The 17,504-nt window shown below is 43.6% G+C and overlaps 1 protein-coding gene across 3 annotated transcripts in view; it reads right to left on the reverse strand.

Moving 5' to 3' along the window:
• Positions 1 to 205: 205 nt before the first annotated feature.
• LOC135196393 (actin-related protein 6-like) overlaps positions 206 to 17,504 on the reverse strand; it is a 41,434-nt gene continuing 24,135 nt past the window's right edge. For all 3 annotated transcript variants that reach the window (XM_064223195.1, XM_064223196.1, XM_064223197.1), the window contains exons 6-9: positions 3,861 to 4,080; positions 3,346 to 3,491; positions 2,677 to 2,793; positions 206 to 393 (exon numbers count right to left, since the gene is read on the reverse strand). In XM_064223195.1, the coding sequence (XP_064079265.1) occupies positions 264 to 393; positions 2,677 to 2,793; positions 3,346 to 3,491; positions 3,861 to 4,080 (613 nt within the window). In that variant the 3' untranslated portion in view covers positions 206 to 263. The remainder of the gene's footprint in view (positions 394 to 2,676; positions 2,794 to 3,345; positions 3,492 to 3,860; positions 4,081 to 17,504) is intronic.

A 17,504-nucleotide genomic window follows, 5' to 3' on the forward strand; every position in this document is an offset into this window, starting at 1 on the left:
TAAGTATTTTCGAAATAAGCAGTCAAAGGTTATGTAGTGAAATAAAGTTGAATTGAACACTACCGCTACTAGTATTGTATTCCATAAACAAAAAAAACCTTACCCCTTGTACCTACTAAATTACTCACCTTAAGTGTAGCTAACCAAATATAAAACAACTTGCTGCAATCTCTGTAAAACAGTAACTGGGTTTTAGCAAAGTACATTTTATACAAATTATTTATTTTGAGAATCCATTTAAATACAAAAGCACAGCTACCTACTTAAACACTGAATCTTTCTTGACAAACATTATACCCATCTTCCTCCCATTCTCTTTTGGTAACCAGCATCTCTGGGAAGTGTGCAGATCTACTTATGGCAGCACCTCCTCTCCAAGCATATGTAGATGGACTGTAAAGAAAAAATAATGATTCAAAATAATATTGCTTTCAAACTGCCTACAAATCAACTACATGACCTCTTCCTTCTAATCTACACTAATCGGAGCCACAGGGGTGATGAATGTGGTTATAAATTGGAATGAAAAGGACATCTGACTAATGCCAGTCGGGCTTATACCTTTGCCTAACCTTGTGATTTATGCAAAAACACATTTTCTTAAATCCATGAGTTATTCATTGACACTTTTTGCATCAAGGTTTTTCTATGAGGCAAGACATCTGAAAAAATCTCACCACTCTCATCTGTCTTGTTCCCCTAGAGGGTTACTGTTAACAAAATACCCAGTGTCCTACACTGTGCACATTACTAAATTTAATTTAGTGTACTAGTATCCTTTCTGACACAGCTGCACCACTACCTTCTACTGGCTTCATAACTTGTTTAACTTCACCTTGCTCCAAACTGCACTTATTTAAAATGCAATGCAAGTTCTGCAATGTCTAAAATGCAATGCAAGTCCTGCAATGTAACTCTATGGTATCAAACTGCTTTATATTATGATCTATTCCGTGCGCTTACGCTCGAATTCCCATCAGGTAAAAATATTTTTTATAAACTTTCTTCATTTTGCATCTTCCTGTTTATTGGAATCCTACCATTTCCATATTCACTACTTCTCTACCATTTCCATATTCACTACTTCTCTACCATTTCCATATCCACTACTTCTCTAACTAACTATTCTCCTATCCTCTTTGCATGTCCATAACCTTGTGGATTTTTCAGTCTGCCAACAGCCCATCTTTTATAAAATTCTCATGCTAAATGATCTCGTTCTCTAGCTATCAATCTAAACAGTTTTCAGTCAAACAAATCAGGATCTCCTGTACTTTTAAATGAGTCTATGTCCTGCTGCACAAAGAATACCTTACACGTACTCTATTTCCTACATTTTGCTATGATTACAAATGGATGTCATTATTTGCCAGTATTCAGCAATTTCCTCACATGATCCAACCTTTTAGTACTATGACCTTAACAGACTCTTTTCCATTCTACTTTGCAACTTTCATCATTATGCTAATACATACTAGGTATTCTATATACTGAAGCTCTCAAGGACCTCACTTTTTCCCTGATCCTCTGCTCATTTCTCTATTAGTATAACTGTCAAGGAAAATGTAGATCCTTAATGGAAATCAACATTTGCCTAAATTTTTTTTTTCTTTTGGCAAAACCTCCCAATATCTTCTCTCTGGATTTTGTATTATGATAAATTACCATCACTTGCTTGATGCATCTTCATAGTCTTCAGCACTTGTACTGTTGCTTCATTAAATAAACTGGAGCTGATTTTCATTACCAACAAAGTGATAATTGTTTTACAGAAATTATTCTTTACTTTCTTTCAACATCACTCCTATATTTCCCTACACTGCTTCAACAATCTTAATCCCTATAGTATGTACTTTTGAGACTGGCATATCAGCACCTTTTCTTCAGATGTTACATTTTCTACTAGTTCTTATCATATTAGTATCCTTAAATTCCCCTTCACTGACTTCATTCTGCAATTTCTAAAAGAAGTGCCTTCCATTATTTTTTGCCTTCTCAAATAATTTTGTGCTATTTCAATCGCCTTATCAACTTTGCTACTCCAAAAGTATTTCTTATATACATACATAAATGATGATAAATGAAAAAAAATCATCAATTTCACAGTAGGAAACATATTGAAAGAATACATAATAAAAGCAAGATACATTAAAAACAAAATGTGCATCATTCTTATAAAATAGCATACAGTCGACCCACCCTTGGTATTCGCAGGGGTTGCAACAACACAAACTCCCCCGCACATAGCTAAAATCTGTGAATACTTGACACCCCTCTAAAAATGCTTATAACTGCTGTTTGTGTTAATCCAAACACCAAAAAACCATCTAAAAATGCTTATATGAGAGTTTTTTTAATAGTTTTATTACAAGAAATGCATTTAGAGTCAAAAATAATATGAAAATATAATTAGTGGATATTTCTCTACGAAAAATATCACAAATGGGCGAATTTTCTGCAAATAATGTGTACGTATATATACATTTCACAGAAAAATCCATGAACAGATGAAGCCGCAAGTCTGGAACCACAAACAGACAGGGATCCACTGCAGTTTCATTTAATAGAACAAATATATAAAACTTACATACAGTCTTAATTTTTATTTTGTTAATGTTTAAATAACTGACAGTTCTGAGTATGGTAATAAGCAAACATTCTCAATTTTCTACTTACTTTTTAGCTAATGTGACATTAACTTCATAATTATCAGGAGCTAGGGATCTTACATCATTAAACACTCTGTCTTTAATATTAGGGAAATTACAGTTGCCACCTGTTAGAAGAACATTCCTGGAAGTAAAAGAAAGTCATTTATATTTCAAAAATTTCTGTGATACCAGTCCTAAACCTTTAAAAGGTAAATCTTGTACTTGAAGAATAATGCTAAACCTGAGTCTTATGATTCACTTCCTTTTACATGGTGTATAATTTATGTTGCCTTCAAAACATCAATATATCTTGTACAATGATTATATAAGAAACATTCCCAAGTTACATTCCACCAATCACATAAGCTGTAAATTTTTCTCTGAAGTGAGAATATTATAAAGGACAATGTGCTCACTTACAGATGTACTTTTCTTTATTCATATTCAAATAGAAAATGTACATAACAGAAGACGTAGAAAGAACTACTTTGATGCAAGACCACATTAAATTGGAAATGGAATATAGAACTTAGGCCAAAAGCCAAGTGTAGGAGCCTATTAAATAATTCAGTGCTGAGAAAATGTTTGACCCTATAAAGTAATTCAGCGCTAAGAAAGAAACATTTTTAAATCATATTGATAAAGTAATCTAAAGGTTTTCTTATCTACAAAAACTACACCATTATCCACAAACCTGAAAAGGTGAGGCCGTGTTTCTTCAGGACATTTATTAATGGAATGGACAATGGCTTCAGTGATTCCCATTTCTTGAATGCCAACATCGTTGGGATTGAACAGAAGCTCTGGAATACTGAACCTTTCATTGTTGAGGCGGATTAACTGGAAAAGGGCACACAAAAAATGCTATACACATCTACAAGAAAGCATGGAACTTCTCTGTAACAAGTATAAAGAAAACCGTATTTCTTTCTCCAAATGTGTGGACCCTCCTAACTTTCCGATACATTATCAGTTATGGCATTTGAAACAGATATATGCATTTTTTAACTATACATTTTTTCATATTGGTAATTTAGTGAACCTGTCAGTGACTTGACTGTCCTGAGCAAGGAACGGGGTTTTGGGACCCCATAGGTCTATATGCCACTACCTGGCACCTTCACTCATTCATGTGATCTAACTCTTGACCAAAAGCAGGGCACGAATCTTCTCATAAGAAGAGTTCAGCCTAATGACTGTAGTTCTTACCTGTTCACCAGCTGTAGCTTTTCCTGTGGACTCTTCAAAAGATCTGACATAGCCCCTCTTAATAGTTGTAAAATCTGGCAAAACATAATCACGAAGTATGGAATTGTCTTGTTTTGCCTGTCTGGCTATTCTCATGTCAGCGTTGAAATCTAAAGACGCAAAACATGCATCTTCCTTCACTTGGTTAATCACAAAAGTCTCGTCCATAACATTCAGCTGCCTGTTAAGAAAAACATCTTAGCATTTTAGCATTTTTTGCTTAACTCTGCTTTACTATCCAACTGTCTGAAATAATAAAAAATCACTGTCAATTAGAAAATGAAGTATTGTATAATTTCCAGTTTAATAATGTATTCTTGTCATCGACACAAATATATCTAAGAATGTTAAACTCTGATCACCAATACATCAATTACTAGTATATCATAAGTCTTTCATATCTATTAACTCAGCTATATACAACCTGTGCAAGTACCATACATGCAAATGTGCCATCTTTAAGCACAAAAAAAAGAGGGTAGACTTACACAGCAAGCATAAAGTAGCTAGTACACAGCAGGAGAAAATAATGCCTATTAATATAAATTATCCTTCAAATTTTATGGTTGTCTACAGTAATGCACTTCTTACAATAATTCTAATTTCTATATTTCTTTGTTTGTATGGTGTTTTTACGTTGCATGGAACCAGTGGTTATTCAGCAACGGGGACCAACGGCTTTACGTAACTTCTGAACCATGTCAAGAGTGAACTTTCATCGCCAGAAATACACATCTCTGACCTCAATCAAAAAACCATATTCATGGTTAACTTTACAGTTATAAAAACAACTTTTAAAAAACATTAGCCTTACTGAGCGCCTATAAAACTCCCAAGACACTCCACAGAAGCAGCAAAAAAATAATTTCAGTTCCATCTAATAAGGTATGCATCCAGGACCCTCAGTGCATTTGCTGGCAAATAGAATATGATATTGTTATTGTACAATGAAGTTTCATACATACTTACCTGGCAGATATATACTTAGCTATAGACTCCGTCGTCCCCGACAGAAATGCGAATTTCGCGGCACACACTGCAGGTAGGTGAGGTGATCTACCGCCCTGCCGCTGGGTGGCAGGAATAGGAACCATTACCGTTCTAGAACCAGATTTTCTCTTCCACCTGTCTCCTGAGGGGAGGCTGGTAGGGCCATTTAATCGTATATATCTGCCAGGTAAGTATGTATGAAACTTTATTGTACAATAACAATATCATTTTCATACATTCAACTTCCCTGTCAGATATATACTTAGCTGATTGGCACCTTTGGCAGAGGGTAAGAGACAGCTAATTACTGATTAGACAGGTAAACAACATGCGTTGTAGGTAATATATAAAAAACCTTGGTTCCTATCTGTTTAGACGGAGGGTTGACTTCCTAGCTATTGCTTAGGAGTCTGCTTCGTCTCAAGAACCTCAGCAAGGATGTTACCTATGGCTAAGAGATCTTGTGGGACTGTCAATGGGGTCTTATCCACTTACTCGACAGAACCTGATGGCCTTTGTCAATGGGGTCTTATCCACTTACATGACAATACACCTATGCCTAGTGGCATAATTAAGGAGCACAACACCGATCCCGATCACCTGATCCTAACACGAGGGTTAGTGCTTAATTTGAAAAGAGTTATCCCTAAACAACTTTCAAACATCCCAAAGAAAAAAACACCATGTTAAATAAATTTAACTCACTAGTCAAGGATCAGTATCGGCTCCCTATCCCAGCAACGTATCCGCAGACACGTATAAACCAAGAGAGAAGGATCTCTCGCAGGTTAACTTGACATCCTTTGGGTAATGGGAAGTCCACACAGAGTTGCATCTCCCATATGTTACAGCTAATATGTCCTTTATGACATATTGTTATGGAAAGAACAAGAATTCGCAAAAGCTCGCACTTCACACGCTTTTAATTCTCAGCTGTCTGAAGGAATCATCAAGTCACTTATGAAGTGCTTTAGAGATCACACTTGTCTCAAAGAAGACCAGGGTGTTCTTTAATATGGCTCTCTTCTGGATGAAGCCCTGGAGCCTGGCAGGCGCCTCGCGCCTGGCTAGCGCCTTGCGCCTGGCTGGCGCCTAGCGCCTGGCTGGAGCCTCTTGCCTGGCTGGCGCCTCGCGCCTGTAAGGCGCCTGGCGTCTGGATGGCGTTTCGCGCCTGGCTCCTGGCTGGCGCTTTTTGGCGCCTGGCACCTGGCTGGCGCTTCTGGCGCCTGGCTGGCTCCTCCCCACTTGCTGGAGCTTCGAGCTTGGGTGGAGTCTCGAGGCTGGCTGGCGATGTCCACATCGGACACTCTCATCTGTCCGATCTGTTCGCCTCTGGCGCATTTGCGCCAGGTTGGAGGTCCGCTCCTTCTCCGCATCAGACAATAAAAGCGTTCAATCGAGCTCTCTGCCTCTGGCGTTTTTCGTCCGTTTGGCATTTGGTGCCTGGCTGGCGCTACGTTGCCCGAGGATCCTGAACAAACCACAATAGTTTATCAGGAGACTGGAGAAGGGTGGAAGGAACTCTTCCACCTTGAGCCTCTGGCCTCGGATGAGGGGAGGCGCTTGTAGCCAGTTACATCCAGTAGACGCGGACAAGAGAGACGAGTCTTCCTCCGAGGAGGATCCTTTGTAAATACTTCCGTTGCTGACGAGCTTTATTCCTGCCTGTCAAGGAAGTCTCTTGTTGTAGAATCTTCCCTCTCCTTGTCCGAAGGAGGGGAAGGAGGTCTGGAAGGTGAAGATGACTCTGAGCCGAAAGTGGGCGATCTCAGGGCTTTCTTGGCTCTTGTCTTCTCCTTCTGAATACCTTCTGGGAAGCGTTTCATGTCCTCATCGCAGCCCAAAGACTCTGTAGGAAGCCCTTAAGCGATTTCTTCTAATAAAGATAAAGTTCAAGCGTCCTGACCGGGCACAAAGACCCTTCTATCTCTTCCCCTTTCAAATGGGAAAGTCCCTTAACTTCAGAGCTCTGATGCAGGGTTAGAAGGGTGTTAATTCTTTTCCAGAAATAATGTAATGGTAAGAACCAATAGTCGAGCCTCCATTGAATCCGATGCGAGACCTCAAACTTAAATTCACTTGTCTTTTTGGTAGTTGTTAGAGCCAAGATAAAAAATGAATTTTCTCATAAGATTTCTAAAGAAGCTTGATGAGAAGGTTCCCACTTGTCAGAACAAGGAATCTGCGGGCCACGAAAAGATTCCAACTCGAAGTACATAATATCCTACTGTTGGTTGTCTCCAGGTATCGTGTAAGATCCCGAGGAACTTAGTCCTCTGTTATCTTCAAGTTCCTTTGTAAAGACAGAGTATAGCTTGCTACTGTAATCTGTGATAGCAGATATAAATACAAAGGTGATTCTTCTCTCAGAAAAGGAAGAAAAACCGCTATGTGGGTCACAGAGGTATCGGAAGAGAACAGTTTCCTCATTCAATCCAGCACGATCTGCAGCACTTCTATGTCTTTTCTATGACACTTGTCATTCACCTTACAAAATCCTCTCATCCCTATCACTTCTTGTCAGTCTGCACGCAGACAGACTCAGAGTGTAGAGGTTTTTTAGGTCCCTTTCTAAGTGAGGCTAGAGTAGACCGCCTCTCTTGTGAAAGCCTTTATAAAAGTGTTGTAAGAAGGACATGAACTCTGTGAATCCAGCTTCCCGAAGGCAAAAAAGGGGCAAAAGGCATAATCCTCTCTTCCTCTGACGCCAGTAAATATCTTAATGCGTCCATTAAGAATTTATACAATGGAGAAAAAATCACTAATGTTTATTTCCTTTTCAAAGTAAAGGATGGCATATATTGCTACCTCTCTTGGTTCGAGGATAAGGAAGCAGTCTAGAGGAAGTCTCTTTGTCTTCAACTTTGCGAAAAGATCTATGAAGAAGACGTATCGCAGGTTTCCACAACTCTCTTTCCAACTGAGCTTATACAGACGTTAATAGTTATTATCGTCGATCGAGAAGATTCTTACGGACGTGCAACATCGTGCAGCGAACCTCTTAAGGATCGTTACGTTCCGTGTCCGTGTTCCAAACAGGTTCTCTCTTGTTAACGCGAACAGGGGCGAAAAAAGAGATTCTCAATGCTTCTTGAAATATGAGAGAGCTGTGGAAATGGCCTAATTGATTTAAATCATTTCGTCCCTCCTTGGGATTGAACCCCCTTCAAGTTAGACGGGGAACGAAATCAGGAACGAACCGTGCCGTTACCGAGCCTGATGTCAGAGAGGCTACTGAACCCTTCGATTAATAACTCGCTATATCGAGAAATTATCAAGTCCATTATTTTGATTCTGCCTCTGGTGTGATTCTTTAGAATGTTCTCTAATAAGACTATGCTTTCGTAAGCATGAGAGCATCATATAATATATTGCTCTGCTGCGTTAGAATCATATCGCTATTTCTTTCCTATAATCCTGTTACCTTGCGGTAAACAGTATCGAAAGGTTACAAGGGATCTTTTTATTGAAAACTTCTTAGCAAAACGAAAACAATGTTATTCATGTTTGCCTACAAATCCCCCCCAATTCGAGGCTAAGTCCATGATTGTAGGGGGAATATACGGTTAACCATTCGATCCCGTAGGAGAGAGAGATGTAACCAACCGCTCATGACCAAGAACTAAATGGTACTGTGTTGGCTTACAATGACAGCAGTCCCGTTAGCTGCCTCGCTGCATTCTTCCTGAGTTGCCAATTACTCCATTCAATGAAGGAGTATAATAAAATTATTCTCGAGCCTAAGGAAGCTCTCAATAATGCATATTTAAGCAAAACAACCTTCGTTAAATACCGAAGCTGAGTAGGTGTTGTCGTAACAAACCCTTTAACCGTAGTCCTTACTAGGAAATTCCCGTAAGGATATAGATAATTCCGTTGCGAACCACAAAGGTAACTACGGTATGCGTATATGACTTGCCATACAGTAGTCGTATACACCAAATTTTCTTACTACATTCTTTCCTCTCCGATGCAGAGAGAGAATGGACATTTTACTCTCTTCGTTCTTTTAGTCAATAAAAACGAATTGGTATTAGCCGAAGGAGATCCCCAATGAAAAACCGAGGATCGAAGAGAATTTCTCAAGTTTTTATTCTCTTGGAGATAAGGCCGTACTGTACGCCTTATTATCTGGAAGAGCCTCTAATCAATGAATGAGAGCTCGTACGAATCTTGTCCAATTTCCAAATGATTGCCACTCTTTCTGGAAATGGTTGGATGCATTTTTTAGAAGGAGGATGATTTTAATATCCTCTTACTAGTATTGAACGAATTCTCTCAATAAAAGGGTTGCTAAGGTCTTACAAACTGAGAGACCTTCCCCCTTATTGTCTTCCAATTCCGATATATCTTCCATTTCCTGTCCAGTCAAGTTGGGAGAAGAATGAGCAACTAGAGGAGAGTGCCTCCTTTCGCAAGGTGAATGGCTTTCAGCAGTCCCAGCTCTAACCTGACAAGGGCTAAGGCCGCCTGTGCGACATCTTGAGTCCCTGCCAGGGGAGGGTTGAATCCACACCATGCCCCTATCCACATCAGAACCATCCTGACAAGGATGACGGCCGCCTGTGCGACAACTATCGTCCCTATTAGGAGAAGTTCGTGCTTGCGAAAGACCCACCACAGTCTCAGCAACCTCCCAACAAGGGCGACGGCCGTCTGTGCGACATCTTAAGTCCCTGTCCGTAGAAAGCTGATCCTGTGAAAAGTCTCCAAAGAGGAGCTTCCTGGTCAATTTCTATCTCCATATCTGATGAGGCTGGAGATCCTAGCACCTGGCTGGTGGCTAATTTGCAGCTGGCTTCTGGCGCCTGGCAGGCGCCTGGAGCCTGGCAGGCACCTTGCGCCTGGTTGGATCCTCAATCCTGGCTGGCGCCTGGCAGGCGCCTGGAAGGATCTTCAATCCTGACTGGCGCCTGGCAGGCGCCTTGCGCCCGCAAGGAGCCCCGCGCCTGGTAGGCGCCTTGGATGGAGCTGTCCGTATCGGTCCGTTTTCATCCTCTGCACGTCCACTGGACGGGATCTCTTGATTGGAAGGAAACCGTCCTTTCTCAATATTCATACCAATGACGAGACTTGTTCTTGTATCTTCATAAGAATCTTCGTCGCTGAATATCCCTCCTCCTTATCCGCCAAGGGGAAGGAGGTTTAGGTAATAAAAGAAAAAACATACACTGTTTTAGGATAACTTTCCAATTGCTATCCTTGGCAGTCTGGGATGTTCTACAGAACCTGCCGAGGGGACGCCTGACCGGTGGGGATTCTCTGAAACCTCCGTACGGCTTTCGACATTCCTTCTCCTCTGGGCTTGGGAGCTTGGAAGAGCTCTAGGCCTGGGAGCGAGACAGAGCCGATCAGACGCACCCTCCACTGCAATGGGGAACACTATATTCACTTCTTACCTTTTAAGAGCTCGCATTTTGAGCAACATCCATTTATCTTCAAATTTGCAAATATGAACTTGTAGTTTCTGTGGAGTAAGAAGGTGATGAGGATGCAACAACTACTAGTATACTGCTAATACTCTAACTACTCGTTAGCACAAAAGCTATCAAAGCTTCTAAAGGAAGTGTATCTATTTATATGCTTTTCTGACTTCCTAAAGTAGGAAATTAGAGTTTTATATTTCCTCAATAAAGTTCTAACAATTATTACACATATTAATGAATAAATATTAATATTTCCCTTTCTTGCAAACTATGTGTGTATACCGAAAAATTCGGTAGTTTCACGTAATATATTCTTCGAAATTTCGAAGCGAAATTCATTAAAAAGTTAATAAAAGCATATGCCAAACCAAAGACCCAGTACTTCCCTGCAAAAGACAGCCCAGAAGATCGATGGCGATGAAAAACGAAAATCAAGTCAGGAGGTAGCAACAATGTATGTTGACACTACGGCGACAGAGAAAATCTGGTTCTAGAACAGTAATGTTTCCTATTCCTGCCACCCAGCGGCAGGGCGGTAGATCACCTGACCTACCTGCAGCGTGTGCCGCGAAATTCGAATTTCTGTCGGGGACGACGGAGTCCATAGCTAAGTATATATCTGACAGGGAAGTTGAATGTATGAAACAATGATATTGTTATTTTACAATAAAGTTTTGTACATACTTACCTGGCAGATATATACGATTGATGGCCCTCCCAGCCTCCCCTCAGGAGACAGGTGGAAGAGAAAATATGACTGGAAAGGGGGATTGGTTCATACACCCGCCACCCAGCGGCGGGTAGGGTAGATCACCTGACCTACCTGTCGCGTTTGCCGCGAGTTTTGAATTCTGTCGTGACGTCAGAGACGTAAGCTAAGTATATATCTGCCAGGTAAGTATGTACAAAACTTTATTGTAAAATAACAATATCATTTTTGTACATGAACTTTCGTGTCAGATATATACTTAGCTGATTGACACCCTTGGTGGAGGGAAAGAGACAGAGCTAACAAGAAAAAAAGGGAAACCACCTTTGTTGTAGGGATACTAACAACCTTGGTTCTTACCTGATAAGGCTGAAGACTTCATAGGTACTGTCTATTAGTCTGCATAGCCTGAAGAGCTACAGCGAGGGCGTGACCTACAGCTGAAAAGACTCTTTGGGTCTACCGAAGAGATTTGATATCCGCTTACTCAGTAGAATCCAAGTCGGATCATGTCAACGGGGATTTGCCCTCTTAAATGACAGAGCCTGACCACTACCAATGCAGGGAGCTCTACCACAAACCAGATCACCTAACCATTCTAATGTTAGTACTACGAATAGAAAGAGATGCCTACCCGCATCCTCTTTCAAACAACTATAAAAAACACAATACAAACAACAAGGGAAAAATTTACAAAGGATGTGCTTCAGCTCCCTGCCCCAGCACCGAATCCGCCGATACGTACGGGCCTAACGCGAAGCACTTTTCATAAGTAATCTTGACGTCTCTAAGGTAGTGGTTCGCGAATACTGAATTGCATCTCCAGAATGTTGCTTTCATCAGATTCTGGAGTGACATATTCTTGTTGAAAGCCAAGGACGTAGCAATGGCTCTTACCTCGTGAGCCTTGACTTTCAAAAGCTTGAACTGATCCTCACCGCAAGCCATATGTGCTTCCTTCACTAGACTTCTAATAAAGAAGGACAAAGCATTTTTAGACAATGGTCTACTGGGATCCTTTACAGAGCACCATAGTCTGTCCTTAATGCCCTTAAGAGTCTTCTTCCGCTGGAGGTAGTATCTTAAACTCCTCACAGGGCAAAGAGTCCTTTCAGGCTCTTCCCCTACCAGGGGAGCTAAACCTGGAACCTCAAAACTCCTTGGCCAAGGATTTGAGGGGTTCTCGTTCTTGGCCAGAAAAGAAGGAAGGAAGGAACAAATCACGGAATCTCCTTTGAAACCTACCCTTCCTTCTAGAGCATGAAGCTCGCTAACTCTCTTGGCAGATGCTAAAGCCAAAAGAAACAGAGCCTTCTTCGTAAGATCTTTGAAAGAGGCTGACTGGGGTGGTTCAAACTTCGAGGACCTCAGGAAACGAAGAACCACATCCAGATTCCAGCTTGGAATTTCAGTTGAGGCTTTCTTGCGAGTTTCAAAAGATCTTAGCAGATCATGTAGATCTTTGTTGTCAGAGATATCTAAGTTTCTGTGCCTCAACACAGCTGCTAACATGCTCCGATATCCTTTGATGGTCGAAACTGCAAGACCGCATTTTTCCCTGAGAAATACCAGGAAACCTGCGATTTGGGTCACAGAGGTACTGGAAGAGGAAAGCTTCTGGTTTCTGCACCAACAGCGAAAGACGTCCCACTTCGACTGGTAGACTTTAAGGGTAGAGGGCCTTCTCGCTGAGGCGATAGCCTTAGCAGCCTTTGCTGAAAACCCCTTCGCTCTGACAAGACTTTTGACAGTCGAAAGCCAGTCAGACTGAGAGCGGGGAGGTTTTTGTGATACCTGTGATACTCTTTGTGGAAGAGCTCTTGGAAAGTCCACCAACCATTCCAGTACCTCTGTGAACCAATCTTGGGCCAGCCAGAATGGAGCTAACAGCGTCATCCTTGTCGCTTCCGAGGCCGCAAACTTCCTGAGGGTTTGACCCAGAATCTTGAATGGAGGAAAGGCATAGACGTCCAGACCTCTCCAGTCTAGAAGGAAAGCATCCACTGACACTGCTCCTGGGTCTGAGATTGGGGAGCAGTAGAGGTCTATCCTCGCGTTCTTTGCAGTCGCAAATAGGTCGATATGAGGTCTGCCCCATAACCTCCACAGGTCTTGGCAAACTTCTGAGTGCAGAGTCCACTCCAAAGGGAGCACTTGATTCTTCCTGCTGAGGAGGTCGGCCCTGACATTCCTTTCTCCCTGTACGAACCTGGTGAGGAGAACGATCTTCCTTGCCTGAGACCACAACAGCAGGTCCTTTGCTGTTTCGTACAGGGAGAAGGAGTGTGTCCCCCCCCTGCTTTCTTATGTAAGCCAAGGCTGTGGTGTTGTCCAAGTTGACCTGAACTATAGCATTTCGGACGTGGGGCTCGAAGGCTTTTAACGCCAACCACACTGCCATCAACTCTTTGTTGTTGATGTGCCAGGACACCTGTTCCCCCTGCCAGGTGCCTGACACTTCTCTTGACCCTAGGGACGCACCCCAACCCGTCTCCGATGCGTCAGAAAACAAAATTTGGTTCGGGTTCGGCATGTGTAGAGACAGACCTTCTGCAAATCGGAGAGGGTCTGCCCACCACAGAAGGTCCTTCTTGATTCCTTTTGTTATCTTGAAGGAGAACTTCAAATCTTCCGAGAGACGCCTCCAATTCTGGTAAAGGAAGAATTGGAGAGGTCTGAGATGCAACCTTCCTAGAGAAACGAATTGCTCCAGCGAGGAGAGTGTCCCCAACAGACTCATCCACTCCCTCGCTGTGCATGCATCTTTCTCTAGGAAGGTCGTTAGTTTCTCTCGGCAACGAGCAATCCTCTCTGGTGACGGATATGCCCGAAAATCCGGAAAAACCATCCGAATCCCCAGATATATCCGCTCTTGACTGGGGATTAACTGTGACTTCTGGAAGTTCACCAGAAGTCCCAGCGAACTTGCCAAAGTAAGTGTCTTCTGTAGGTCCTCCAGACATCGTTCTTGTGAGCTTGCTCTGATCAGCCAATCGTCGAGATAGAGCGACAGCCTCACTCCCTCCAAATGTAGCCACTGCGCTACATTCTTCATTAAACCCGTGAAAACTTGAGGGGCTGTCGAGAGGCCGAAGCACAAGGCCCTGAATTGATAGATCTTCCCTCCCATCATGAATCTGAGAAACTTCCGTGAAGAAGGATGGATAGGCACATGGAAGTAAGTGTCCTGAAGATCTAGGGACACCATCCAGTCCCCTGGACGAATAGCCGCCAACACTGAAGAAGTCATCTCCATGGCGAACTTCCTCTTTTCCACGAAGACATTCAGGGCGCTTACATCCAGAACCGGTCTCTATCCTCCTGAGCTCTTGGGAACTAGGAACAGTCTGTTGTAAAAACCTGCAGAATGAGGATCTTTCACTAGTTCTATCGCCTCCTTCTCCAGCATAAGATCTACTGCTAGAGAAAGGGCTTGATTCATGATGGGGTCCTTGTACTTGGCTACCAACTCCCTCGGAGTCGTTGTCAACGGAGGTCTTGATATGAAGGGAATGAGGTAGCCTTTGCGGACAATCGAGAGTGACCAGTTGTCCGCCCCTTTCTGGGCCCAGACGTCGGCAAACTTCAATAGTCAGGCACCCACTGATGTCTGGAGAACTTGAACACTACTTCTTCCCTCTGATGGATCTAGAGAAGGTCTTCCCTCGTTTAGCGGGTCTAGATCCTCTAGAGGAAGAAGCGCTGGCAGGAGGGACTCCTCGAAAGGGGTCCTGCCTAACGGGAGTCTCTTTCTTGGCCTTAGCCTGGAAAGAAGTGTGAGGCTTCCTGGTAGACTGGGCTAGCATGTCCTGAGTAGCCTTCGCTGAAAGAGCACTCAGAAACACCTCTTGAATGATTCTTCTTAGGGAAGAGTTGAGGAGAAGAGCTGCAGAATAAAGGAGAGAGGCTCTCTGAGCATGAGATACTGATTTCGTCAGGAACGAACAGTATACAGATCTTTTCTTAATTACTCCCGCTCCGAAAAGGGAAGCGACTTCGCTCGATCCATCTCTCACTGCCTTGTCCATACACGTGAGAACACTGTTAAGATCCTCAGGTGAAAGGGAATCCGGGGTCTGCGTCTTTTTGGCCAACACGCCCAAAGACCAGTCTAGGAAGTTGAATACTTCCAAGACTCGGAATATTCCCTTCAACAGGTGGTCAAGCTCATTCATCCCCCATGTCGTCTTGGGAGACATGAGGGCAGAGCATCGAGAAGAATCCACCAGTGAAGAGAAGTCCGAGTCTGCCGATGAGGGAAGAACGAGGCCCAAGGGTTCTCCAGATTCATACCAGAACCCTAGCTTTCCAGTAAGCTTAGAAGGAGGGAAAGAGAACACCGTCTTCCCTTTCTCTTCCTTCGAAAGAAGCCACTCGCCAAAACCTCTAAGCGCCTTCTTCATAGAGATTGCAGGCTTCATCCTGACACAGGATGAAACCTTCGAAGTTTTCGAGGTCGAAAAAAGCGAGAGAGGCGAAGGAGGGGCGACAGGAGAAAGGGCGTCTCCGAATTCCTGAAGCAACAGGTCCATTAACCGCTTTTATGAGGAAACAGAGGAATCTTTAGGGATTTCTTCTTCCGAGGGATCCTGTTCTTCAGCTGAAGATCCTTCACGATCCTTACGAGGATAGGCAGTCTTGTCCTCAGCAGAGTGTCCATCTTTGGAAGAACGTCTGTAAGACGTCTGACATCTAACAGGGGAAGTCATAATTTCCATTGAAAGTCTGCCTGCAAAATCCTTCTTGTCAGGATGAGGGCGTTCCCTAGGCTCTTGGCGCCTAACGAACGCAAGGCGAAAATCTGGTGAAGAGCGCCTACTAGGCGAAATGCGTCTATCAGGCTCCTGGCGCCTGTCTAAAGGAGAGTGGCTGCCTGGCGAAGAGCGCCTGCCATGCGAGAAGCGCCTATCAGGCTCTTGGCGCCTGCTGTGAGGAGAGCGAATTTCTGGCGACGAGCGCCTACAAGGTGAGAGGCGTCTGACAGGCTCCCGGCGCCTAACTCAAGGAGAGCGAAAATCAGGAGAAGAGCGCCTGGCAGGAGAAGCGCGTCTACCAGGCTCTTGGCGCCTGCTAAGCGAAGGGCGGTTGTCAGGAGAAGAGCGCCTGCTAGGTGAACAGCGCCTGTCTGTCGAAGGGCGTCTGGTCAAAGGAGAGCGGAAGCTTGAAGGTGAGCGGCTACCAGGAGAAAAACGCCTACCAGGCTCCTGGCGCCTGCCAAACGGAGAGATCCTGTCTCGAGACGAGCGCCTGTTGGGGGAGGATCGTCTACGGGAAGCCTGCCCCTCGTCCGACGGAGAAACGAAGCCCGCAGGAGAGCGCCTGTCTGTTGAAGAGCGCCTCGTACTACGATTTCCAATCCTGGAGAGGGGGAGGGTGGGTTTACTGACGAAATAGCAATCGTTAAAACCTGGAGAAGAGCGCCTGGACTTCTTACCGGGAGCGATACATCCTTCCTACGACGAGAGGTCACAATCAAGGAGTCAGCCAGAGCCGTAATCTGCGCCTGCAGACTAGCCAAAATACGCGCAGGAGATTTCCCAAAGTCCTTAACAGGAGAAGCAGCTCGATCCTTACTAGGAGAACGAAACTCCAACGAAATCCTCGGTTTCTTCACTTCTAATCCAAGATCTTCCAAAAAAACTTCAGGGCTGGAGGGAAGAGCGGAAGAAGCATGCCAGGCTCTCTTCGACAGCCGAGAAGCTCCAACCACGCTTAGGCGAAGGAGAAGGCGAAGACGAGAAGCATTGCCGTAAGACTTCTCTCTTGGCGCTATCCAAGGTAGCCTGGGAGCGAACATCAGGCGCTACCGAGGGGACGCCTGACCGGTGGGGGTTCTCCTTAACCTTCCTGCGCCTTTCGACTTTCCTCCTCCACTGGGTCTGGGAGTCTGTAAGAGGTCTAGGCCTAGAAGCATTAGGGAGCCGATCAGACGCACCCTCCACTGCACATATCACTATCACTCTTACCTTCTAGCACTTTAATCTTCAACTCCATGCTGCGAATAGTGGCTCTCATAGTGTCCACTTCCGAAGGCACATCTTCGGGTTCGATGCAGGGAGCAGGGGCTGAAACCGGTAAAGGAGCTACGTCTACAACAGGGTTATCAACTTCAAACTCACTAGCGCGAGACCTACTAGAACTCCTAGATGAAGCTTTCCTAACCTTGTCTTTTTCAAGCTTTCTTAAATAAGAAGAAAGCACCTTCCATTCTTCTTCATTCAATTTACCACATTCTCTACAAGGGTTAATAAATGAGCAGTCATTCCCCCTACACTTCACGCATACTGTGTGAGGGTCTACCGCAGCTTTCGGTAGCCTCACCTTACAATCGCTAACAGAACAAACTCTGAACATAGCTGATTTCTTAATCTCTAAATCAGACATAATGAAATCCCAAGAACAATCTAAAGAATAATAAAAAAAACGGTCCACAAATCGCAAATGCCAAGCCAAAGAGCAGGTACTTCACCAAAAGTCCGA

This window comes from Macrobrachium nipponense, chromosome 17, assembly GCF_015104395.2.
Source record: "Macrobrachium nipponense isolate FS-2020 chromosome 17, ASM1510439v2, whole genome shotgun sequence".
NCBI lineage: Eukaryota > Metazoa > Arthropoda > Malacostraca > Decapoda > Palaemonidae > Macrobrachium > Macrobrachium nipponense.